This window comes from Pseudochaenichthys georgianus, chromosome 10 (genome assembly GCF_902827115.2).
Source record: "Pseudochaenichthys georgianus chromosome 10, fPseGeo1.2, whole genome shotgun sequence".
NCBI classification, from domain to species: domain Eukaryota; kingdom Metazoa; phylum Chordata; class Actinopteri; order Perciformes; family Channichthyidae; genus Pseudochaenichthys; species Pseudochaenichthys georgianus.
The window spans coordinates 26,761,741-26,788,602 of NC_047512.1; the positions used below are offsets into that span (position 1 = coordinate 26,761,741).

Sequence of the window (26,862 nt, forward strand, 5' to 3'; positions counted from 1 at the left end):
CTGTGTCTTCTGCTCCAGAGTAACACTTATCACCTTCATCTCCAGCTGCTCCTCCTGTACTGACTGGGTAATAGTGGGTCTGGGCTCCTCTACTTCTGAAAGGGTCTTGACAAACACATAACACCACCACCAACAACACCCCCCCCCCCCCCCCCCCTCTGTGCATCTGTCTTCTATTCTGCCCTGACTGTCTTGTCTATCTATGCTTCTCCTCTGATTCACTGGCTCCCTCTCAGCACCCTCCATTCCTCCTATTTGTTCACAGGTTTTTATATAAGCTATTGCTCCAGGGCTTCTACCCTCCCTCTAATTTGCCTCCCTTGTTCTTCATAATCCTGCTTGTGTTGTCTTTCCCTTTCTTTGAGTTTTTCTGCCATGTGGAGTACTTCTTCCTGTGTGGGGTCTGCGTGGCTTCTTGTAATATTTTCCAGAATGGAAACAAACCGCTCTCTCTCTCTATCTGCCTTTCTTTTGTCTGATGGGCTTTCCTCCTCGGAGGAAAAGAGTATCTGTTCTGGGATGGTGCAAGCTGTCTGTAGGGTTTCATTTATTTCCTCCCTTTGTCCTTCATTCCCTCCAAGTGAGGCAGAGTTCCTCTGACCTTCTGATCTTGTCTTTGTAGTGGGAGTGTTCCTTAAAGGAGTCAAATCTACATTTCCCACTATTTTAAAATGTCCCCCTCTTATAGCAGCTATTTCCTGTTCTGAATCGGATGATGTGCCTGCTACCATAATTTGTAAATTAGTCACGGGTGGCGCGCTTGGGGTAGGGATAGAATAAGGGGGTGGGTTCTTAGATTGATCGCCCAGGTCCGGGTAAATGAGGGTAGACAAGATGGGAGCAGACGGGTCCCCTATAGGTCCCGCTGGAGACCTCTCCTCTGAGCTAGCCTTCTGTGCCGTGCCCTCCTCATTTACAGCACTGTGGATAGTTTGCCTCCCTATGTCTTCTCTATCAGAGGCAGAGGTTTCATCTTTATTTATATCCCTAAAAAAATGTACTCGTTTTGCAATAAAGTCAAATATTTCTTCATCCGTAGGTGCATGTGTTGACACTGGTGTGTGTGTGTGTGTGTGTGTGTGTGTGTGTGTGTGTGTGTGTGTGTGTGTGTGTGTGTGTGTGTGTGTGTGTGTATGTGTGTGTGTGTGTGTGTGTGTGTGTGTGTGTGTGTGTGTGTGTGTGTGTGTGTGTGTGTGTGTGTGTGTGTGTGTGTGTGTGTGTGTGTGTGTGTGTGTGTGTGGCAGGGTGTCTGGGTCATGGAGTGTAAGAAGGTTTATATATATAGGATTACTTTAAAACAGTCCCAAATAATACATGTTCACTTCAATACAGTTCAAGATAATACCTGTTTACTTTAATACAGTTTAGAACAATATCTGTTTGCTTTAACAGCTAGCATTAGCTATATTTACCTTGTTTACACTGGTTCAGGGTTGCCAACTTTGGGTACCTGGCTGGAGTGAGATTTTGATATCATGGGTTTAATTACACATATGCGCACGAAATGACTGCTATCGTGTCAGTAGCTGGACCTTAGCATATAGGCCTATAGGATATACAATTGTATATATACAAATACACAATATTGGACACAGACTATAAAGGGCACACAGTTTCCTTCACTAATGAAAGTCAAACACATGTTTGTTTCCACTGTTTTATTGTTTGCCTGTCGCGATAAGCAATTCATTGATTTATCGGCTCCGGAGTATTTTTGTTGGGTAATCTATGGTAGGGCTAACCCATACAGTGATGGGGTTCGCTCAAGTCAGTATATTTGCAATGTAATTACATACACACTATATCGCCCCCTTGACAGTGAAATGCCACGCGTGAGGTTTAGATTATTTCCCTGTCTCAATCCAAATTGAACTGTATAAAATAAAAAGGCACATTTGTCTTGAAGTAAATAAAAAGGGTGACCTGGAGCCAATCCTGCTATTTTTCCACAGGTGAAAGAGTTGACATGCTGAAAACCCAACCCCTGCACACATTCTGGTACTGTCTTGAGAAGAAAAAGAAATACATCTATTACTACACATTTCAAAAAATGAATGCCATTTTAGTTTTGTGTTACTTTGTTCTGGAAGCTGAACCTGCTGCTCCTCACAGAGAGAAGAGCGAAGAGGCTGTGTGAATTACTTTACATTGTGGATAAGGGTGGATAACCCCCATTGTTCTGTGTGTCAAAATGAAAGACAGCCCACACACCTATCAATCATCAAACCGTGGTGTCTTATTTCATTACATTGTATCGATGTATATAGAGATGTACTACAGTAAAAGTATTCTCCGTCGGGACTTCCTGCAACAACACCACCACGACGTTATCGTGATTCTGATTGGCCAGAAGACATTATCAAAGATGTTCTATTGAGAAGACGATCACTACGTGACAACAGTTTTCAAAACCGTTTCTAATATTCGGTATTCTTGTTTTGGCGTGAGAATAGTTTGGGCAGCGTGAGAGCGTGAGATTGAGAGTGAAAGCGTAAACGTGTGTCACACGCCAGATGCGTGAGAGTTGACAACCCTGCTAGTTAACGGTCCTATGTGTTAATCTGTGTATGTTACACTTGCATGTATGAGATCATCAAGTGCCTTGTAACTTCTTCTTTTTTTATAGTTTTACTCCGTTTGTGGACTGCAATAAGTCAATAAAGGAGCTTGGCTGCTCATTCCCTGGCTCTCAAAAGAGTTTGGCTGGCAGTTTAATCTATGTGCACACTGAGACAGTACAACACATAGAGAGAACTGTACACCCATTGTGTAAGAACATACAAGCAGGTCACACAATATGATCACAAACACATAAAGTCTGTTAAAAATCAGTTTTTATAAAAAAAGTAAAGGCTGCATGTGTTCTCAGCCTTGTAGAAACTTGACATGTTTCAGTATGTGTCTGAACCTCTCTTTAGTGGTTCTTTAATAAAACATATTTCAACATGTGCCTACTTTGTTCATGTACTGTTGAGGTTAATTTCAGTAGTTGTGTGCTATAATGTATTTACAAAGTATGAAGAGGAGGCAACTTTAGAATAGGGAACCTGTTCAGGTCAATTAGAGTCAAACTACTAGCTTATTGGTTATGAACAAGACTTCACTTTAAAATAGGGAACATGTTCTTAAATATAAATACCTAATGTTGAGTTATTTAGACACAATTAACACTTATAGTTTCATGTCTTGTTACATAAAAATAGATCATATTTGTAAGTGTTATTATGGGAGAATTACTATTCTTGTGATACTACTGCCTTATTAGGCCCATATTGAGCAGAGCATATTAAGACCAAAACTCATGTACAACAACTTCCTTACTTGCAATAAATAAGCACTAATTAGAGGGTTATTGAGGAAAAACTCTCAACTAATGGACTTGTAGAATATGGTCATGTAGAATAAGGCATCAATAAGTGTTTTATAATGACTAATAAAGAGCCAATATACTGCTAATATGCATTTTAATTAACAACTAGTTGATGGTTAATTTGTATACCTTAATATAAAGTGTTACAGTAAATAATGCTAATTTCCTCTCTCTGTTCCCTTTTTTTTTTTTACAGTATGTGTTCTGGGTGTGGTGCCCTGGTTTTGTGTTTGGCAGGGATGTTCAATTATTAACTCTGTTGATATTGGCAATAGCAGTGGGTCGAGCAGAAAAGGAACCAAAATATATAACAGCAGGAATCTCCCACTTCAATTCAATGCCTTAACAAACTCAAAAATACCCACATTCTTATTGTTGATAACTGTTTACTAGCCTATGAGTGTTAATAAAAGGTGATATTACAGAATAGTTTAAATGTATTCAAACACATAGTTTTCCTATAGATATATTACAGATTTTATAGCGATAGCAGCTAACTTACATTGTAGGCCTATGTGTCAAACAAATCAAGCTTGACATTTAAACACACTAGAATTATAGCTTGACTTCATTGGATACATGATGGCCTACCATGGCTGAACTGTTATTTATACCTCTACATGTTTAAATGAACAAAAGAAAATATGTTGTTTACAGTGAAACCGATTAAACACGTCAACTCAGTTGGACATGTTTACTTGTAGAAAAGTACATGGCAGCTGTCTCTTTTCTTGTCAATGTCTCAGTTCATTGCGTATTTGTGAGCGCAGCTGTTGTCAGGCCATCTTTGAGTTAAAAGAGGAAAGAAGAAAAAAGACGTATGTGGCGAGGAAATCCCCTGCAGTACGCCAAAATCCAAGGCAACAAATAGAGTCTGCAGCAGTCAGTCACACTTTAATGGCACACCCAACCCTAAATCGCTCCATTTGAAGATAATTATGAGAGATTAAGAGATTACTTCAGTAGCACTTTGTAAGATTGCAGACTATGTCAAATATGCAAATTTGAATTTCCCTTTTAACAGCTTGGGGACGTTTGAACTGGGGTGTTGTTCAGAACAGATTAGATTTTCCTCTTTAATAAATTCACCAAGGTTTAAATATTTTAGAGATTTACGAGTGTATGTTTAAAATGTGACTTTTTTTTATCTACAGTTGCAATAATTAAAGTGGCATCATGATTTGATCATGCAATAAAAACACATGCAGCATTGTATACTTGAGTATAAGAGGTCATCTGTAAATATTCCTTTAGTCCTCTCTTTGTGTCATGTGTCATATTGTGTGGCATTCTATACCATTCAGTTTTGTAAGCATGCATTCATGTGTGCCACATGGTTTACGTGCAGCAATCCACTGTATAAAGATGGCAGGCCACACAGTTGGATAACAACTGTGTACAGTATCAGGCCATTTTACTGGGTTATGGGAATTCCCCAAGTCTCAGTGAAATTGCTTCCCCCCATTCACCAGTTTACTTAAAAAGCGCCTCTCTCCGGCAGAAGCTGAATGTGTGGGTGAGTTGTTGTTTATTATTTTAACATTGGAGGTAACAGAGCAAATTATATTTATTATCAATAGTTGTGTTGCTGGCAGGTTGAATAACTTTAAGATGTCAGTGAAATGAATGACGTTAGTTTGAATTTGGAACATTACATAAAAGGGAAACACAACATTAAAAGATTGATTTCTTCCTTATACAAGATTGATTTGTAACTTACAATCTCTATTGTATGTTTTTTTGTTTGTATTTGGGGTACTTCCTTGCCTAGGCAAATACTCTGTCGGAAATATATGTTTGTTATTTACTAAGAGCAAATATGGAGGTAAATCTATGTTAAGAACAAAATAACACTATTTAAGCTTAACCATGAAATGTGTTGTTTATCAATCGTATTATTTCTACATCAGCCTCACATAAATATGCTTGCCAATCTGTCACACAGGATTCTTTGTTGTCTAGGGTTTCGATTCTCAGTAAAAAATAAATACATTCAAAATAAGTAATATGAAGATCCTCTTAGAACTAACAATGTTTATGAGAATATTTGGAGCCGGTGCACGTGTCTTTAGTTCAGGACCCGAGAAGACAGCTGGAGTCACTATAGGCTGACAAAAGGACGTTTTGTATTAAGCAGTGCAGAGCTAATCACTATCAGCTGCGTATACCCGCTGCTAGATATGGGAGACTAGACCGTCCTTTTGTCTCAACAGGGTGGGGTACATACATACTGTTCTGTCTTTGTGCAATGGAAAATGCTTTCAAATATTTATATATATAAGTAGCTGGGAGGAAAAAACGAAGTGCACAGTTTGTTACCCGTGAAGACTAAATGATAGGCGACATTTCCTGTATCCTCTGGCTTTTGTTTTTGAGCTTGGTAGGCTCAGAGTCACCGGCCTGTTTGTTATTTTATCAGCCTGAGACTGAAACACTGTGCTCCTATAAATAAGGACAAGGTCACGGCTGGCACGCTGTGTGAACTGTGTGTTTGCTTTATTCTGGCCAATGGTTCACTGAGGTTCCACATACAAGGTTAAAAGTATATTGTTTGTCTTTTTTTTCTTTGTATTACAAAAGAGGCATGTGACTCTTCAATTGAACTAAAGGCAGTTAAAGCCAGATTTGTATAAAAGGAAGTGTCAAATAAGTTGTATTGTTTTTAAGCACAGTCAGGACAAAATAGTAGCCTCTTTTCTCACTAATTCCCTTATTGTCTTAAGTCAAGTACATGAATGTTGTATACTGCTCTACATGGCAAAAATTCTAACTACATTTGTAGTTAAACGTGTTGGTATAATTACAATCGGAACTCTTTTATCAGTTTTACAGTATGAAAAATACCATGTAAATGTATATTTCATAAATTCAGTTAACCTATTTTATTTTTCTAAGATTAGCTAGCTGCTAAGGTACTTATTTACTGACTTTTCCGACCTATTTCCTGTAATTGAAAAATGTGTGTTACAAAATCTATAAGGGAGTCAAACCAACTATCACAAAAAAAGAAACTAGCTACAGCAGTATCGTGAAAACCTGTTTCAATCTTAACTGGTTTCTATTAGAGCATTATATTATTGGTGCACTTTCTTTCCCTTAGAGGAAGTAATAATGGTGGGGATATAAATACAAAAAACAAGCTTTTCATACTGATTAGTTTAGATACTGTATACTGATAATAAAGCATGCAATCTAACATCATTTGCAAACTGGGTATATCCTGTGCACAGCATGCTTCCAGATAAGACCTCCAAGGCTGATGCCATGACATTTTAAATCATTGTCGAGAATGTTTGCCTTAATGTTTTTTGTGGACAAACTGTGGTATTTGTTTTCTCTATTGTAATTCATAGACATTTCTATATATATTAAAAACCACAGGTGACCTGTGGTTTTTTTCCCAGAAGATGTCACTATTGTTCGGAATTGTTCATGTTTGGTAAATCAAGGGCCTGAAATAAAGCTCTGAAAAATGGTGGCACTGACTGACAAAACCTTTAAAAGGTCAATTGCATTTTACTTCAAGACAAGTAAATCATGTTATTTACATTTCACCACGGTATTATTTGAAAGTAAATATATTCCCATTATATATTAACATATTTAAGTAAAAACTAGAACAATTAATTGATTAATCGATTAGTCATAAAATGTGAAGACTCAAAAACCACAATTTACTAAATGTATTCCTTGTTAGAGCATGTTTTTAGTTGTATATATATACTAAACAATAATTAATGAAGAAAACTAATGTCAGTTTAAATAATGATGAATACAATAACTTATTGCCCTATCACAATATAAACATTATATATCTCTGAGCAGCTTACATACAATATATGTATTTCTCATTGACCCATAGTGTGGACTCACCCACTTTAGTGTACCTTGAACTAGGCCTTATTCCCCAGTTCAGAAGAAATGTGTGATGCAATCACAGAAAACCCCACCAGCCCCTTCTCTAAATGTATCAATGAGTTAAAAAGTAATTATGTGAACATCTTGGGACTATGACGATATGACGAGTCGCGATGAGTGTCAATTGTCAATTTAAAAAAGGATAAGAAATTAATTTAAATAAACAAGACAAAGATCCGGCTGCAGTGTTACTCACCCTAGTGTCATTGTGGCATGCAAGCGATTATTTCCATATATTTATGTACAAATGTATAGGCCATCTTGAGTCATTCTGATCAAATCTTTACCATGAATTATGAATATGTGAATCATTTCGATCTAATGTTTACATTACGGTTCCCCCGCTGACAGAGAGCTGCGCCCTGATTGGTCCGACGTGCTGTCAGTCACTCGCTGTTTACATCAAACGAGGTGGAAATTCCCGGGTTACAGCATAGACCAGTAGACCACTTCCGCAATAGATGTCTGGGCAGAGAGACGAGAGAGGCCACTGCGAGCTGAAAGGTATCTAGACAACAGAGACCTCTTTGTTCTCTCGTTTGTCGTTTAACTCCACTTTGGGACCGACTTCGTGCATCGATTAAAATATCTGTAGTGGGTAGAAAAGAGGAGCTAACGGCTTACTGTCCCGCACTGTCATCTAGTGTTAGCTAGCCGACAGCTAACAAGGATGTTGCTAGCAATTTGCATGACAACAGCGAAAACTAATATTAGCCTTTTTCAGCCAATCAAGGTAGCTATAATTTGCTAGATTGTGCTTTATTTGACTCTCGTCTACTGCGTAGATGTTTGTTGGCAGGATTCACGTAACATCTAGGGATGTTCCCTCTGCTTTTGTCCTTTTTGCCTTCGGTTATGAACGTTGTATTTGTCATATTTAGCCATCACAAACGTTAGCCCATTCCTGCCATTTGTTTCACTCTGCCAGGGTAGCATAACGATGACTCTGTTCCTGCTTTCGTCCTCTCAAAGCTGAAGGCTGATCGGTATTTTCTTCAACGGGCTTCATCTATAGTTTACACTCGTCCTGCTATAAATTATAAATAAACTGAAAGAAGAGTTGAACGTTTTTTATTGCTGGGTAACACGCAGAAACACTACATAGTGGGTGGTGTCTATTTAATCTGTGACAAAGGAGTACCAGGAACAACATTTGTTAGATGTTCTCACACTGTAACATAAGAGGTTCTGATCATTCGTTTCCTTCCTCTGCATGACATTTGGGTTTCCACATTTTATGTTGACTCTTTGATCAGTACACTTTACACTTTTAAGTCAAATGCAACTGTTTACCATGCTTTCTTGAAACCAGTGGAGGACCACAAGTCTTTAGTCCTCCATGTTTAAAGTCTTTACTGTCAGCACCTATTGTTTACAAGAAACTTCAGCAAAAATCTGTGTTATTTTATGTTCTGTTGAGTAGTTTCCAGTACTTTTTATGTTTTTAATGAAGTTGTAATTGACAGTTTTTCTCTTCTTTCCACAGTTCAGAGGATCATGTCAAGGAAGTGAGAAACGGCGATGGAAGGGAAAGGCCCGTACCGCATCTATGATCCAGGCGGGAGTGAGGTTAAGGCCAGGGAGCAGGCCGGGGCGGGCAGCAGCTACCGACAGCTGCTGGAGGAGAACAGCATGTTGAGGGAGAGGATGAAGGGTCTTAAGAGTCTAGGTAAGTTCCTAAAGACGGCTTGGGTACCACAAAGTTGTGGACAGTAGTAATCTTAACACATGAGGATAACATTATTGCAGATTGGTGTATGTCAAGAGCATTAGTTTATTTATTGTAGTAAACAGTGTGCAGCTTGCATTTGGCAGCAGCACTAAATTAGTTTTTTGATCTTCATTTTGAATTCACCATTAAAAATGACAAGACAAGGCATCATGTGTCTGCCATTAATAGACTACATGACTTAGTTTAAAGTAAGAATAAACACATAGGGGAGGGAAACGGTCACGCAGCTAAAATAATGTGGAATGTAGTAAAACCTGATGTTCTTCATTGGGGAGGGGTTGTTGAAAAGCTGGCATGCGATGACAGCGGCCTGATTGCTCCTTGTGTGAATCACCAAAGGAGTGTTACTTATATGTACTGTCTCGATAAACCTCTTTCATATCATATATGATGACTGCTCATGCTGATGGAGTGAAGCACTTCTGGATATAGACAAGATCTCCTTGAAACCTACAGGTGATTTGCTGGAAGAGTCTCAGACCGAGGCATCAAGGCTGCGGCAGCGAGTGGAGGAACTTGTGAGAGACAACGAAGCCCTGAAGTCCTCCAGCTTTGTTGCCAGTCTCTGTATGGGGGGACCCATTCAGAGTGAGACACAAAGTAGGTCTCCCATACCAGAGGATTATTATGACTTTATTAATATTACTCTGGGCAGTGTTGTAACCATACGGCATGCTCTTCTACCTTAAAGTTGTATTTACCTTGTTATTGAATGGCTTATTTCATAAATCATGTTTAACCCCATTACAGAGCAAAAGGAGGAGCAAGCAAGCTGTTTGGGAAAAGCCCTACAACCAGAGAAGCCTAATGTAAGTACCTGGAGAATGTTTACTTTATTCCTAAAAGTGTATAGATGCAATTAGCACTGCGAGTACTTTGGTGCTACTTACATTTGTGCTCTTTACAGGAGGCCTCTGCGGAGTTTGAGGTTGTGAATGTAGATGGAAAGACTTCCGACGCCTTGACTGTACGTATCAGATTTTTTTGTGACAAATGATGACAAATCTTTTTCCAAGTATCACAGGAACTCGCCTTTTTGTACTTTTCCAAAAGTCTTTACATTTACCAAAGGTGATTTGTTGTGTGTGATTTATGTAGGCTAAATTAAACCTTTCCTCTATATAGCCATTTCCCTAATATTAGGAACATATCCTTAGTGTGGTGACTCACCATCAAACTCAATACTGGTAGCTCCAGCCTGAGTCAGCCCGGGGGAAAGTCCAGGATTATTACTGGCTGATTCATCCACAGTCACACACTTCATCCTAAAGGATGTCCTAATAGGACCTGCCAGAACATTTCAGGCCGAAAAAGTAATTTCATTGGATAGCCTGACCTATTATAAAATTCTATGGTTAACCTTTTTGGCACAGTCCCACACCTAAACAAAATATTTGTAGTAAAAATCGTAGCAACTCTGTTTTGTGATCTATATCTATATTTAGATCCAACAGGAACAACTGGTTTGCCTCTCCAGATATATCAGCTGCGGCTTTTCATAGAAATAGAAGCAACATGACTCTTACACTATGGTGTTCTTTTGGTTTTGTGCTGGTTGAACTACATTTGTAAGTAGTCAGCTTGAGAAGCATTGACTGACTGTTTACCTGTTATCTCCAGGCCGGGTCAGTGGCAGGGTTAATCCCCGTCCTGCCTCAGGAGAACCTCGAGCTAGCCAGCCAGCTGAAGAGACTAGAGAGCTCCTTCAGCATATTCGCAGAGGAGTCCAACCCCAACCAGCTCCTGGCTCACCTCGGTCGCATGGCTGTAGAGTTTCACCATCTTTCCTCTAAGGTCCAGAAGAATGAACAGAGGACTTCCCTCCTACAGGTATGCCACACCGCTGCTGACAGAAATATAAAATGTCAAAGCTAACATTACCTCTTTTTCTTTTTCAAACATGGCTTTATATGCACTTGAAGCTAGGGTTGGTAATAATGGTAATTATAGTTAAAGGAATGGTCCACTCATTAGATAATTAATCAAAACTTCAGTATTTAGTGAAACGTTATGTTTAAACCATACCCTGAAGAAATCAGCGATATTCCCCGGTAAATAATGATTTTATAGCTCTTTTTTATCAAGACCTGTATATTCCGTCTGGCCGCCGCCATTTTTGCCATTTTCAGTAGTCACGTGATGGTCGTGACGTCATCCATGCGTTCACTTTGTCAACACACGGAAACATGGTGGGGTATTTCAGTTCGGACTCGTCAGCAGAGGAACAAGTTTTGACCAATGTGAAGAGATTGGATGGGGGAATTCAGCCATACATATCAGTATGACAATACGACACCCTCTGTCCTAAGACCCTCACATCGTACAAGGAAAAACTTCCGAAGAAAACCCCCAGTTTAAATGGAACATGGGAGAAACCTCAGGGAGAGCAACAGAGGAGGGATCCCTCTCCCAGGACGGACAGACGTGCAATAGATGCCGTGTATAAATTGAAGAGATAATACATTTGCAACATAGGTAGTCCAAATGTTTGGAAATGCATGTGTGTATAATGGGAAGATGATATAAGATACTATATGTATGCATGTAGTACCACCCTTGCTAGCGATTCCCTCTCTAGTTTAGCATACTCCGCTTCGTTGTCCCTGGCCATAGAATCACGATTTTATGGGGCCGGAAAAACTGGGGGGAAATACACACTAGCCGGTACTACGCTATATGGAAAGGCCACCAAAAACTGTCCTGGCCTGGACGTTAAAACGGGGCTAGCCGCTGCAATGGAAATGCGCTATAACATACCTTATTCTTACTCCGAGCACTACTTCTGCTCCTCCGTCGCTTCACACTTGCAGAGGGCGATTTCTCTACTGGCCGAACTGGTGTCCTGGTCGGTGATGAGACCAGAAAGACCGATGGTACTGAATCTCCATTGAGTAATGGTTGTTCTATAAATCCCATGTTATGTTTGATCATACTCTCAGAGTAGTCGTCCGGAAATGTGAAATGTTCGCTGCATACATGAGCCTGTAAATCTCTCGGTTCGGGCCGGCCACATTTCGCTAGCCACTGCCTCCGAATGTACTTCTTATGCTTACCTTTTGGCAACAGATGGAACCGAGCATTCCGTGGATTGTTCCTATCCGAATTATGGCAATATTTCGCGATACAGTGAGGCATATTTGAAGAGAGAAACTACAGTAAATAACATGGAGATCAACGTGTCTTCGAAAACCAAACGCATGGATTACGTCACGTCCGGGAAATGGCGGCGCCCACAGTGTTGATGTTATTTCGGTATATAATCAGTTTAAAATCACTGATAATGTCATCGGATTAAAAAAAAAAGAGAGAGAGAGACTGGCAGAGACTGGTCTGTTTTATCGGATGATAATTTAAAAGAAATGAGTGTCATGAGCATACCATTCCTTTAAATACATTTTGGAAATACGTTGTTTTGTGGCATCTTATATTTGTAGAGCATTGAGAGAGGATAAAGTTATTTGAGTTTTTATGACGTATGTACAAAGTTCTTCTCTGACTAATGTTGTTTTCCCACTGCAACAGCAGTTCTGGTGTCTTACACAGTTATCTGTGGGTTTAACATTTGCTGCGTCATGACACTCACAAACAACTATAAAAATTACTGCTCATGGCACTCCTCTCAAGCTTTCCTTATTTGAGCAAACTGTCTTTTTAACTAATAACATTATTTTCTAACAATGTTACAAAGTGCTTTGCAAAAAAATTAGACTTGCAGTATAATCTGAAAAGAATACTTCTTAGGGATTATATGACATTATCTTTAACATAAAGAGGAGGCTCCATATTTGTTGCCAGTACCAGTGAAAATGCGTCACGGCTTGGAACTTCCAAAAACCAACTTGGCCTAATTTTTATTTTAAAAAATACAGCACTATTTCTATTGTCCTAGACTTCCAGCTACTGTCTCTCTTGTTTTTAGTTTTGTGCTCAAGAGATGTCACATCCTTGCACATATTGTTCAGGTCTGTTTGGGGAAGGGGAAAGGGTACATGTGTAATGTGTTGATGTTTGCTGTTGTCTTTAAAAAATCAAATACAAATATTTCTGAGGAGAGAATAAAAATAAATACGGCACTATTGGCAATGACTTGGATTATGTTTGAATTCAAGTTTTATGTGTTGAAGTGATTGTTTCTTCTGGTTTTGTAGACTCTCTGTGAGCAGCTCAGACAGGAGAACAATGAGCTTCGAAAGAAAATGGAAGAGGATCATCATATCAGGAATCATGACTTGGATCATCTGAAGTAATGTGTTTAATGTTCTCTTTTTCACTTGACTGTGCTTTGTGTTGCTTCTGCTGGAGCAGCACCTGTACTGTAGAAAGGTCAAATATATATATTAACATCTGCACTGTATTGCCTACAAGTAATGCAACCACTATTGACAGATTATTCTAATTCCTCTGGTAATTTTCTTTCCAACCATAGGACCATTTTGTTTCTCATTAACCTTTTGAATGTATTGAAAGCAGCCCTCTGTTCATATTTGATGACAAATCCTACACTACTTTTACTTTGTCCTGCATTTTGACACTTGCTTTCACTTTGATGGGGGATTATACCACTGCTTTCTGTTTGCGTCATTGAGCCCAGCGGGCATAGTAGGTTCTTCCCAAAGGAACTTCCTGAAGCCTTGTTCAAACTTCAACAACCTCTGGGAAGGGACCTTGCTCACAAACACTATCATTTTCCTTTCCTTGCCTATTCAGACAGGAGAATCAGAAACTTAAGGAGCTGGTCACAGGAGGAGCAGCGGCATCAACGACAGCGCCACCTGACACCGAAGCTCCAGAGGCCAAAGAGGAGCCCGTGAAGGAAGAGTCAGCCGCTGTGAGACCCAAGATGGAGGCCACCACACCGCAGAAGGTAGTTCAATTAAATTACATAGTAACATGTTTTTTTCACCATGTACAGACATCACTTTGAATTGCCTTGTGTTGAAAGGTGCTATATAAATAAACTTGACCTGCCTTTATGACTTCATATTGATAACTCTGTTCCGCTAACATGGCATATACATTTTTATTTAAAGCTTTACCCTTTTAAGAAAAAGCTCCTCAATTACCTTGTGACTTAAAACTTCCCCAGTCACCATGTGATGTTACAGTAATGGAGGAATGTTGTGCATTAAGACATTTTTTGTGTGCCCCCAGAGTGGAAAAGCTGCAGAGAAAACCCCAACTAAGCCTTGTGATGTCGAGGTGTATGAAAAGAAGATCAAGCTTTTGGAGAAGCAGAGAAAGGATGTGAGTCTTTTTCTGTGCTTACTGCTCATCCTCTTTGAGCCATAGGGGAAAGTCTCTGTGCTTAGTTTCCTATGTCGATTGTCATTTGCTTCGCTTTCTGCCAATCCTTCCAGGTACTGGAGGTGAACAAGCAGTGGGACATTCAGTGGAACTCCATGAAGTCACAGTTTGAACAGAAGGTACAGTAATGACTTTACAGCTGTTGTGAAGGGTGTGGGAGGACATTGCTGTGTATTCAACTTCTATAGAGACGTCATCGGAGAATTCATGTCTAATTCCTCTAAAAAACATGTTCTTGCCATTTCAAGTCTAACTCAAACAAGTTCAACGTATGGTCATTTTTTAAACGCTTAATTTCGATTGATTAATTCTAAAGACATTTTCAAGAAAATTATATTCAAAGCACTTGTAAATTGTACAAGGAAACATGTGCAGTACATTGCAAAAATGTAGTATCTTTACATTGTTCACTAAATATAAAGTAATGTTTGTGCTAAGAATGGATAGCCCTTTGGTTTGAAATGAACACATTTAGCATCATACCAGTGGAAGAATAAAAAAAGTTTTCCCTTTCCATCAAAGTTGTCATGTTTTTGTAAGTGAGTTGACACATGGCAGGCATTTTGCAATTTGGAAATGCCTTTAAGGAACAGAGGGCTCTGATGTTTGTTTGCATCAGTTGGCAGTGAAGCTCCTGTGCGTGTGTGTGTGTCTGTGTGCGCGTCAATGTGTTTTTTTTTTATATGCTTGTCCAGTGGAAAGGTGCAATCTTGCAATAGTTTGCTATCTGAACATACTTACCACAAGGCTTGTCACACCTCGGTGAGAATTCCCCTCACCTCTCTGGTACCCGCTGACTTCCTCCTGCGGTGCAGTCAGAGGGCAGCAGAGACACACATATGCACAAACTCTCACACTCATACTCACACACCTACGCGTGTGCACACCCACAATCATGAACAAACCTACATTCACACCTTGGTACGCGGACACCATGCAGCCTTGGGTTTACACCGCAGAACCCTAGATATATATCCATTTGCGTCACTCGGTTTGTTCATATTTTACACAAAACAGAACTGCGTGTGTTCTCGAATGTCTCCTTGTTGCTGTGGTTTAGTTTATAACTGTATAACACACATTTCTAAAGCTGTATCTAAACACACACAACAGCTGATGTCTATCTTTACCAGATAGATGTTATCAGATAACTATTTGTTTTCATTTTGGTTTGTGTTCATGAGAATTGGATTTTAGAACTGTGTACTGGGTGAATTCTGTACACGACTAAATGGTTTAAAACATCTCTCCAGATCACAGACCTCAGACAACGGCTGGCTGAGTCCCAGAAAACTGTGCTGGAGCTGGAGGCAGAGCGAGAGCAAAGGCAGCGCGACTATGACAAGAAGCTGCTGCTGGCCAAGTCCAAGATTGAAAATGTGCAGGTGAGAACCACCAAGACTCAAAACCAAGGTGGAAACAGGTCTATCATTTCAAACTTGGACATAGAAACAGGGAGGAAAAATTGTATTCAGATACTAAGAATAATAATAATAATAATAGTAATTTATATAGCGGTTTACAAGCAATTAAAGACGAAAAATAACAACAAAAGTAAAAAGTGCTAAACTACGTGGATTAAGGGCGAGGCGCTATTGGATTGGGAGCTGGAGAAAAGAGTGAAAATGTGAGTTTTGAGCGATTTCTTGAATGAAATAAGAAAGGTGTTTCAATGTTTTCCGTGTGTTTTTATTTCAGGGGGAGAAGGAGTGCCTGAACTCTGAGACCACTGAGCTTAAGCAGAAGGTTCGCTACCTGCAAGATCAGCTGCTGCCCCTCAGCAAACAGAGGGAGTACCAGGAGAAGGAGATCCAACGCCTCAACAGGGTGAGTGCACTTCATCTCTCCATCTATTACTGCATCTTTTCCACAGAGACGTTTCCTCTAATACTTGTTTTGTCTTACTTCAGGCCTTAGAGGAAGCCTTAAACCTGCACACCCCTTCATCATCCTCCCAAAAACCACCGGGTCAGGCTAACTTTCCCGATGCAGCCAATAACCTGAAGAAACAGGAACTGCTCACTCAAATTGCTGTACTAAAGGAACAGGTCAGTTTTTACTTGAAATATACACTCACACGTACATGGTTCTTTTTGCACTTGTACGTTCATTTCCTCAACTGATTGTATTTGGTGTTGTTTTGCACTTCAGGTAAAGATCTTTGAAGAAGACTTCAGAAAAGAGAGAAGTGACAGGGAGCGAATGAACGAGGAAAAGGAGGACTTGAGGCGGCAAGTTGAGAGACTCCAGGGTCAGATCACTAATTTGACCAATCAGGTAAGCTGTGTGTTTACAGTTTAACTGTCTTGTGTGTGTGGCATGATAACAAATGCTTTTTTTCTTTCTTGCATTAAATTACAATCATAACTGAATTACTCTTGTTTTTTTCTCCACTAATTGTGTTATTGTGTTTTTGGTTCAGCTTCACCAGGCACAGAACGAGTGTCAGAGAGAACGTACGGAGAGATGCAAGCTGGAGAGACTGCAGATGCAGCATCACAAACAGGTACTGGCTGCAGCTCAGATCTGACTCTAGAAGTGTTGCCGACATGTTGAAATGTGAATTACATTTAATCAGGGACAATGCAGTCACTGAGAGTTGGCATGCGTCATGCAGGAGGATATGAGTCAAACCTTGCAGACTAGCGCCCCCTTGTGATAGAATGCAGTCATTCAACCGACTGCAATAAGTTCTTACACCAAGCCTTACTCGGGTTAGAGTGTTTGTCAGTGCACTGTTCCCACAGTGGGGGCCGCCGCACTAGGGTGAAGGTCAGCGCGGGCCCGTGCCATGACAAGGTCACAGTGTCCTCGCTGAGAGTAGCAGCCGTGCACTGATTGGGGATCACGTGTGTACTTGTGCTCCCTCGTAGGGGCAGCAGCAGGAAAGATGTACCTCAGACCTCACGTCAGGCTCAGTGAACGGCCCGCTGAGCCCCCCCTACTGTGGTCCCTTTGTGCAGGTGGGACCGCAGGGCCTTGAAGGCTGGCCGGTACACTTCCCTCCCCGGATGCCCAATGCAGCAGGCGCCAACGCCACAGCCGCAGCACCGCCCCCCATACGAGACTTCCAGCCCGTTACCCCGGTAAGGGCCCTCCAAGGCCCCTCTGTCTAAGGAGCGACTCTGGTTCACTGAGGAAACACGGCTCTTTTCTCTCTTCCCTCTACTCCCCTTATGTCTTGGGAGGAACTTGTCATTAGGTCTAACTATAGCTCAACTTAGCCACGCTTACATTTAATTAACATTGTTAGGTTAAGCTGTAGGGCTGCTGTTTTTGATAAATGGGGATTTTTAGTGATTAACTAAATTGGTGCTTTTTCTTTGGTCAGGGTTTTCCTTGGCAATCGTCATTCCCACAGCCCAGAGGGGCCAGAGCAGTAGGAGAAAGTTCAAGACCACCACCAGAAAATGCAGGTATGGTACAGCCAGCCAAGCACACTATTGTTTTTTTATTCCAAAGGTTTGTTGTAAATCACATTTGTGTTTTATATCTCAAAGCATACAGCTTGTGTATTTTTCCTTATCTTCAATATAAAGACTTTTTAAAAGACCAACAATGCATTTGTAGCAGTATGTAGGCTCTCAATTATTTGAGTTCCCTACCCGTGGCTACACGGATCAATACATTCTGCTTTTGGTTTTACATGAGATTTGCTGCTCAATTTATAGGATGACATAACACCACAGCTAAATGTGGACTTATCCATTCAAAGTGAAAAGTGTGTAAAGCTAAGTTTATGACTGAACATAACCAAGTCTTGTCTTTCCGTGTCAGTAGATCAGTCCGCAGCAGCAGCAGCAGCAGCTTCAGCAGCCGCAGCAGCGTCGGCAGCAGCGACAGCAGCAGGATTTGGAAAAAGGGAGCGACAGAACATTGACCCTGGAAAGCACTAAAGCATCACCGTACCCACCAAACGGAGTCTGGGTAGTAGCATGACATCAGTTTGTTTTTGAGTTGACAAGGTGTGATTTGATCTATAATTTTCCTACTGAACTGTAGATATCCTATTGTAATGTTGTTTATACTTGCGTTTTATAAGGCTATTTGTGAAACACTTCGCTATTCTGAATATATACATGAAATATTATTTAGACTTTTTTTTTTTTTATCAGGAACTGAAGTCATTTGTTAAATAAGTTGGAATAATTAGCATTCTTTTTTTTCTCCAGAAAATATACCTATGTGCTTGTATCACTGCAAAGATGTAACAACTGGACACTTAGTTTGGTACTTGTAGGGTTACAGGAAGCCATTCCCCAATATGACTAAGACAACATATACTCATTCCAACAATGAATGATTATATACGTACATCAAATCATAGTTTATAATGTGAATGTTGATTGATTTATGAAGATTTCTTCAATACCATTGATGTTTTAGAACTGTCCCATACGTGTAACTGTTCAAAAGTGGTTGTTGAAATACAAAGATTTTGGGAAATGAATTTTGATGGTATCATACCAAAAACATGATTGTGATTATTGATAATTTATTTATAACCTGCTGTTTTGATAGTTGCATTGACTAAGTGTAAATCATTGTCTTTAGTAATGCTGTTCTTTCTATGTTGTTAGTGTAATCCAAATATATTGTAGCTATTGACATTGTATGTTTGTATCAGACACAATACACAATGCACAGAACATACACAGCCTTTTTTTCCCATGATGATGGACCTAATCTCATTAAACACAACACTTCTACTTGATTACAATTGATTTGACCACTCATTGCAGTATTCATACTCATCTAACGGCATCTTGTACCACAGTTAAGACCCCAAATAGAAGTTAGAACAACAAATCCTTAAGGCAATAACTGCCTTCCTCTACTGCGTTTAATCTCAACTAGTACGGACTCATTCAATATATGTGTAAGATAAAGAAAGGGGAAGATTCTCATCAGTATTTGGAAATCCTAGAGCTGTTATAACGGCAGTTCAGTTGCTCCAGACCTCTCCCAGGATGTCTGGCTGCGCTGTCTACTTCAACAACCAGCAATCCTTCCCATGCAGACAGTCCTGTTAACTGATGTGATACAAAGTAAAGTCCCCCTGATACAACAGATACACACCCAGAGATAATATTCTCTACCAGTATAAAAGGATCATCTCAAATCAAGCCACTGTTTAACTGAATACCCATTCAATTTCCTTAGTATGTCAGATGAAGGGCTCAAAACGTGCGCAGATGAACTAGAAAAAGGCTCCAATTTTATCAAACCATTTTAGTTACAGGGAACAAAATCCTAATGGGTGAGAGCTGAAATGAGAAATTGCACTTTGAAAGGTATGCTGTAATTACTGGCAGTTGTATTTTCTTGGTTTGTAGCCTTTTCTTTTTTGCTGTAGGCAAAAGCACATGTGAGACTTTTTGTATTTGACTGGCTTAATAAATCTATTCTAAATGTCTTCTAGCATCTTACCCTACTTATTCATGTTGATACTTTCCCCGTTTTTTTTAATTGCATTTTAGAAATGTCGTTGCCACAAGTGTGCTACATGTTCACCTTTCTATAACAGGACACCCACATAATATCAGCTTCTTGTTGAGAAAATACTTCACAAATCGGTGTGATTTCCATGATTTATTCAAAGTAATTAAAGTGTATGATGTAATGGCTAACAGGTCCTGGGATGAGAAATGGACATAATGCTGTGGGGTAGTAGTGCGGCTCGAATGCACTGAAGAGCCGTCCTGAACCCCAGACTCCGAAGAGGCACCACAGATTTACTGTTTTCAAGCCTCCTCTTCATTAAGCATGCCATTTTCATAGATCAGAATCTGTTGACATTACTATCTTTTACATTCAACATAAGCTCTACTTATCCTGGTACTTCATAAGTTGGACAATACTGCGTGAGGCGATCTAATTTAACCTCTGCCATGGGTATAGTTGCAGGAGCAGATATTTGCGGATGTCAGCTCGGACCTGAGGAATGGAGATACTTGGGTGCCACCTCATCACTGGCTTCCCGTCTGGGCCCACCAGAAACTTTTCAAAGTTCCACTTGATGTCGCTGAGCTTCATGGGCCCCCAGAACAACCTGCTGGGGTCGCCCAACAGCTCTCCTACAGGAGGGCATGATTTCTGCGTGGCACAAAGGACAAGATGTCACACAATGCAGGAAGAACTATTCAGATCTCTGACTTAATACAATAATGCAGATAACACTCCGTTACAAGTCCTGCATTAAAACTGTACATAAAGTACAAGCAGGGAGACCCATTTCAGAATCTTATACTTTATATTACTGGATTATAATTATGTCTGCAATCATCACCCTACCGTTGCAGCTAAAAATAGAGCTCTCTTTAATGCCTTTATTTACTGTGGTATAGTTTAATCCACAAGGATATATTATTAGATTTGTATTCTGTATTTATAATTTAGACATTTGCAAAGTAAAGAGTAACTAAAGTATAAATAAAGTAAAGTGGCAATCAAAAAACCAGAAACTCCAGTTGAGGGAATTTGAAGGCATTTCCGAGTGGGTGCGCAAATCATCCATTTTGCTTAGTAAACTAAACCTTTAAATTATGCTTGAATAACTCCGAGTTGATGTATATCAGGTATTTAAGAATGTAATCACACAGAGACGTACCTTAAGGAATGTGAAAACCTCTTGCTCGTCTTTTCCATTGACATCACCTTTCTCAAACAGCAGGAAGTTTGGAACAAATCCGTTGCCTGGTCTAACATGCCTGGAATTCAGGAAGAGGGCAGCTTATCAGTGGACAGAACTGTGAGCACTTTGGGCTTGGCAGCTGGGTCATTCTACAGAAAAGGTGGAAGTGCTGTCACTTACTTTTGCAGACACCAAAATACATGACGTTGACCTAATACTCACATTCATGTTGAATAAATAGAGATTGTCTTTGCAATGGTACTAAATAAAAAATAGTTTTATACGTAAATTGCAATTTATTTAAAATGCCAAGTTCAAGGAACTGCCTTGTCACTTTGATCATACATAGAAGTGGAGCCTATAGTTGTAATTTAAAAGATTTTTTTTTTCAATAAATCTAATTTTTATTTACATAACATTAAATATAACACTGAAATGGTAAAAAAAAAAAACGCAAATTATTATTAATAACCCAAAATTACGTCATTGGTGTTACTGCCACACAAAACGCTTTTATTTTGAAATAATGTACTGTCTCTGAAGTAACAAGAGATCATTTGAGGCAGTGCAGTGGACAAAGACATAAGGAAAGTCAGATACTTCTTACTTTGTTTGTTAAAGCTGTCATTTTATCTTCATATTTTACATGCGTCTTTCAAGTCTGTCATTAATGTTACTCATTGCATAGCCCTAGGGGTGAACATTTGAATGGGAAAATGTATTGTATTGAAGAGTTAAACGATTTTGATATTGACTGAAGCCACATTTGGTCTGACACATTGCAGCCATTTTGTTAAAATGGTAGTGTTTTCTCCAAATTGTCACTGGTGTTACTCATCTTCCTGGTAACACCAGTGATATTCCTATACAAATAAGCTTTGTATAAAGTATAAAAATAATAAAAAAAATAAAAATACTTTAAGCTCTACTTGTTGTGGATTCATCAAGTTAAGAGTTAGTTATTGCTATTTAACAGGTTTTAGATGTTTTTAGAAGGAATATATTTCAGCAGATTTGTATCACCCAGATTCCACCTTTTCTGTAGAATGATCCAGCTGGCACTACATTCACTACAAGCTGAGGAAAAACACATCTATTGCAGTGGCTTTGCTATGGCTCGCTGATGGAACCTGAGACATAAGATATATGTGTGTAACAGAGGCCACTAACAGAAACTGATCGTATTGCCAAAGGATGTTTTCCCTGATTAAATGAAGCTTTGGTGATTGAAGAGGATTTACCATGATTGCAAATTCCTCTCTGCATCCAGCTTTGTAGGTTCTTAAGTTACAGAACCGTGCAATGTATAGGGTAGTGTGACTGAGGCTTTGAGACTTAAATTCTCATGTTTTCATGTCTTAAAGCAATACAAAACATCAAGTATTACGGACTTTAAACTTTCCAAAAAGCTTTCATTTAGGAGGAAAAGGGAACATTACTTTATTTATTTGGATTGGGTTCAATGTGTTGTTTTTTTTACTGAGTTGTGGCTGTCCTAATACTGATTTGCATTAAAGAGAAACATTTCTCACATTAGACCTGGCAGAATTTCATGTTTTTGCCCTGGTTCCTGCTTCCCAAACTGGTTGCAGGGAAAGCCGAGAATGGTGAGTCCAAGAGGTTTCATCTCTTCGTGCAGTGCATTCAGTTCTGATGATAACAAAAATAAATTAGAGAGCGCTGATTTGTTCTAATACTGTTCCATAAAAAAATATGGCTTTTGTGGTGTTTCTTACCACCATAATGGAAGGTGTATTCTCAGTAGGTGGCCACGTTGATCAAGAGGACACTCTTGCCCCTGTAGTCGCTGAAGTTCACAGTGCGTTCGTTGTTCAGAGTGTTTGCATGGTATCTGTAAATGTCACCATCTATTGGTTCACACCGCTGGGAGTACAAACGCAGGTCACAGCAGATTAGCTTCGTTTTCACAGGCCAACAGCCAATACAATGCTTATGTTTTTCTTAGTGTAGTACGTGTTGCTTAAAAAAGATGCTTGCTGGACATGTATGCAAAAAAGCCTTCGACATTACCATATCTGGCTAGACAGGATAAGTTTTGCTTTAGATTTACATTTTCTACAACTGCCATCTTCTGCCACTGTTAGGCTTTGGCATGGAATTGACATAATTGATCATGTTGGTTTGTAGCCTAACATTTCACCCACTAGTATCAATGATTTGTATTCATCCACGTCACTTTCCCTTAAATTAACAACAACAAAAAACACTGTAATTACAATATGTGTATTGCACAACCTGATCTCACCAGAATGCGTGACTCCACCACGACTCCTTAACACCACAATGCGTGGTGGAGTCACGAACTTTGTTACATTTGCGTGTCGGCACCACGCAAACAACCCCAATGTAAAGTGAATGAGGCTCCTTTGTCGTGGTGCACACACGCATTTCTACAACGTGCATTGTGTGTAATGCAACTGTTATTTTTATTAAATTAGTTAGTTTTTAAGGAAGGCCAGAGCTTCAGCTGTGTCAACTAGATTGTTCCCTTCAGTTAACGTTATTTAAAAGATAATGATCATGTCCCCTGTATTGTATTACGAGCGTCCATTCCCATTGGATAACGGAGCATTTTACACCCGGAAGTAAGTAGCCTATTCTCCTTACTGTCGATTGATTTTACAGTGATATCTGCACTACTCATCGACTAAAAAACACCAAATTGTCCTTGTTAATTACACAACATTGATTGGTTTGAATTGTGTACAATGCTTTTGTATTTTCCCCCTTCGATTCGGAGAAACAAATATATTTTCGGAGTTTTTGGACGGCAGAAGACACTACACTACCCAGAATCCTCAGCTATCGTTTGGGACTACACCATGTGCTTATCTTGACAAACCCCGTGATCAGTCCTCAACCTCTGTGATTGGATGCGCGACGTTTACACAGAGCGTCCAAAAGGACTTTGAAATGGAATGAAACCCATCGACGGCACACTATTCAAAACAGGAATCGAACGTGTCCTACCCAGAACGTGTCCTACCCAGACTTTAGTTACACCTGAATGAAATTCAGTGAAGGTGATTGTCAAGTGCCAACAATCAGGCGAGATATTTGATAGTTGGTTGCTTGAGAAGACTAAATATTTATCTGCAGATCCGTTTAAAGCACATTCATTACTCGTTATTCTCTAATAGTTCATTAAAGACTGTATATAATTGCTATTTTGCACATCCCTTTCAAGATTTCAAGATTTTCTAAGGTTTATTGACATATCATACACACAACAGTGTAGTTATGCAATGAATGAACAACTTGGGTCACAGGTTCATCAACAGTGCATTACAAGACATCTATCAATGTGTGTATACTTCCACCATTACACTGTCGTATTCTGCACATTTCTTTAAATAAAGCCTTATTAGTTAGCACATCCTCCTATCAGGCACTAAACTGTTTTACTCTAGATATCATTTGAGTATCTTCTTGATATTTTCTATTCTATATTTATATAATTGACCTTCTACTTTCCCACTATTTTGTATGTACTCTTAATATTTGAATGTTTTCATAAAATATAACACATTCAAAAGTGCGTTACAAAAATGAAAGACATTAAGAAAAAGGCATTTTAAACAGTCATTAAAAAGCAACACAATCTTCCTGCATTGCAATTACTCTAAACGTGTAATAACGTGCTTTAACCAGTAGGTGGTTTGGGTTAAAAGCATAGGTTAAAAGGCTGTCAAGTTTACAGTGTTAACAAAATAAAATATACTGCTGTTTCCGGTTTAGTTTACGACGAATATTATTTTGTTATTGTTTTGATATTTGTAACACAAAAGCGATGGAAAAAACCCATAGCAACCAAAAAAAGATGGTCTTAACATGACCCAGTCGTCTAGTAGTTAATAAAAAACAATAATATCAAAACAAAATATTACTACTAACTTTATTGTGAAATTAAAACAGAACGGTAAAAGAATAGTTTCCGGTGTATTCTGATGCCCGATCTCTGTAGATAAATAAAGAACTAAGACAGATGTGTAATATTTAATGCAGCCAAACCATTTATTACAATGCATTCATGTGATGACTATCAAAGAGTAAAGCAAGCACTGCTGAATAAAGTATGATTTTCTCTTTTACGAAACGTTTTTTTTTATATGGAATGCAGTTGGAGGTCAACCAATCAAAGAACTTGAGGACTGATCACGGGGTTCATGGTGTAGTCCCAAACGATAGCTGAGGATTCTGGGTAGTGTAGTGTCTTCTGCCGTCCAAAAACCCCGAAAATATATTTGTTTCTCCGAATCGAAGGGGGAAAATACAAAAGCATTGCACACAATTCAAACCAATCAATGTTGTGTAATTAACAAGGACAATTTGGTGTTTTTTAGTCGATGAGTAGTGCAGATATCACTGTAAAATCAATCGACAGTAAGGAGAATAGGCTACTTACTTCCGGGTGTAAAATTCTCCGTTATCCAATGGGAATGGACGCTCGTAATACAAGACATGATCATTATCTTTTAAATAACGTTAACTAAAAGGGAACAATCTATTTGACACAGCTGAAGCTCTGGCCTTCCTTAAAAACAAACTAATGTAATAAAATTAACAGTTGCATTACACACAATGCACGTTGTAGAAATGCGTGTGTGCACCACGACAAAGGAGCCTCATTCACTTTACATTGGGGTTGTTTGCGTGGTGCCGACACGCAAATGTAACAAAGTTCGTGACTCCACCACGCATTGTGGTGTTAAGGAGTCGTGGTGGAGTCACGCATTCTGGTGAGATCAGGTTGGTATTGCAGCAGCCCTATGAGTCCCAAATCTATTTGAATATCATTGAAAAAAAAACGATATATCTTTAAGACCTTTTAGACATTTCACATCATTAAATCAATCATACATTTAACAAAATAGCCAGCTCGCCTTGTGCAGTTTAATCAGGGTGAACCTACCAGCTGTGAAGTGCATCATTAGAAAATAGAGTGATGTCATCTGTATATCTATCTGGAGTGATTAGATGCAGGTGTTTTGGCGGATATCAACAGGTGGCCTACCTGTGTGAGTGCCAGTGGGCATCCAGCGGTGAATGGTCGCAGCAGACCGAGCAGCAGCAGCGGGAAGAGGGGTCGCATCATGTCGTCCTCTCACGACACGTTGCTCTGAGTGTCTCTCCGCTTCTCCCTGGGGATTAATAAAGTCTTCTGGCGGAGGCGCGGAGGGCCGTACAGCTGCTGAACCACGCCCTCTGGTGGCTAGAAATGTACACAGTGAGATAGGCCCATGCATGGATAAACGCTGTCTGTAATTGAACATAAAGTGCTTGTCTTTTACTTTACAATTACTATTTCAAACTCTGGAAACCTAGACTTGATGAGAACACTTGCTCCGATGGACTTTTATGAAATCCTTAAACGTTTTATGATTCAGAATTGTGACCTACACCCAAATGTCTGTTTTTACAGTAATATTTGAATTTTAATTGACAAACATTATGATCCAACTAACTTTAAGCCTCTACCCCAGGGGTGCCCAACCTTTTTTGAACCGAGAGCTACTTTTAAAGTTGCCAGTCTGCTGAGATCTACCAGTCCAAATAGAGAAGCGTAGCCATTACTACCAGGTAAATACACACTTCTACTTGAATAAAACTGACCTTTGTACGATTAATACTTCATAAAATACTGCATCCTTTATCTTACATCTTTCTAATCTACACACATACAAGTATTTAACTGAAGTTACACAACAGTGTTGTTGATACGGAGTTGGAGTTTATTCACACGTCACACACTACAGTGGGTAATGTTTTCAAGAAACATTGAACAGTGCTGCCACATATGACACAGGAAAAAAAGAAAATACTCTGAATCCTTTCTTTGCCATTATATAAAAATAGTGTCGCTACAAAAGTATAAATTAGGCT

At 39.4% G+C, this 26,862-nt stretch overlaps 2 protein-coding genes across 7 annotated transcripts; one reads left to right on the plus strand and one right to left on the minus strand.

The window, feature by feature from the left end:
- The first annotated feature begins 4,782 nt into the window (after positions 1-4,782).
- Positions 4,783-19,740, plus strand: tnip1 (TNFAIP3 interacting protein 1). Of its 6 annotated transcripts, none has more exons than XM_034092437.2 (19): positions 4,807-4,886; positions 7,640-7,792; positions 8,775-8,957; positions 9,477-9,620; positions 9,771-9,829; positions 9,928-9,987; positions 10,641-10,850; positions 13,169-13,263; positions 13,728-13,884; positions 14,172-14,264; positions 14,378-14,443; positions 15,578-15,709; positions 16,023-16,151; positions 16,235-16,372; positions 16,476-16,601; positions 16,747-16,830; positions 17,198-17,410; positions 17,656-17,740; positions 18,102-19,740. In XM_034092437.2, the coding sequence occupies exons 3-19, from the start codon at positions 8,810-8,812 to the stop codon at positions 18,218-18,220; spliced, it is 2,058 nt and encodes a 685-aa protein (XP_033948328.1). In that variant the 5' UTR covers positions 4,807-4,886; positions 7,640-7,792; positions 8,775-8,809; the 3' UTR covers positions 18,221-19,740. The 6 variants fall into 6 exon arrangements, with proteins under 6 accessions (XP_033948329.1, XP_033948328.1, XP_033948331.1 ...); XM_034092440.2 differs by having other exon boundaries at positions 4,808-4,886; positions 18,105-19,740; XM_034092441.2 differs by having other exon boundaries at positions 4,809-4,886; positions 17,288-17,410.
- A 161-nt stretch (positions 19,741-19,901) lies between these two features.
- On the minus strand, positions 19,902-26,115 carry gpx3 (glutathione peroxidase 3). The gene is made up of 5 exons (XM_034093204.1): positions 25,994-26,115; positions 22,695-22,842; positions 22,491-22,608; positions 20,935-21,034; positions 19,902-20,420 (listed from the first exon to the last, which is right to left on the minus strand). The coding sequence occupies exons 1-5, from the start codon at positions 26,072-26,074 to the stop codon at positions 20,199-20,201; spliced, it is 669 nt and encodes a 222-aa protein (XP_033949095.1). The 5' UTR covers positions 26,075-26,115; the 3' UTR covers positions 19,902-20,198.
- Between the last annotated feature and the right edge of the window lie 747 nt (positions 26,116-26,862).

What these genes read in the sequence shown, in the direction of transcription:
- tnip1 (XM_034092438.2), top strand. Translation starts at nt 8,810, where the DNA reads ATGGAAGGGAAAGGCCCGTACCGCATCTATGATCCAGGCGGGAGTGAG. An exon ending in CCAAGATTGAAAATGTGCAG is followed by an intron (nt 15,710 to 16,022) that starts GTGAGAACCACC and finishes TTTTTATTTCAG; the next exon opens with GGGGAGAAGGAGTGCCTGAA. An exon ending in ACTTCCAGCCCGTTACCCCG is followed by an intron (nt 17,411 to 17,655) that starts GTAAGGGCCCTC and finishes TTCTTTGGTCAG; the next exon opens with GGTTTTCCTTGGCAATCGTC.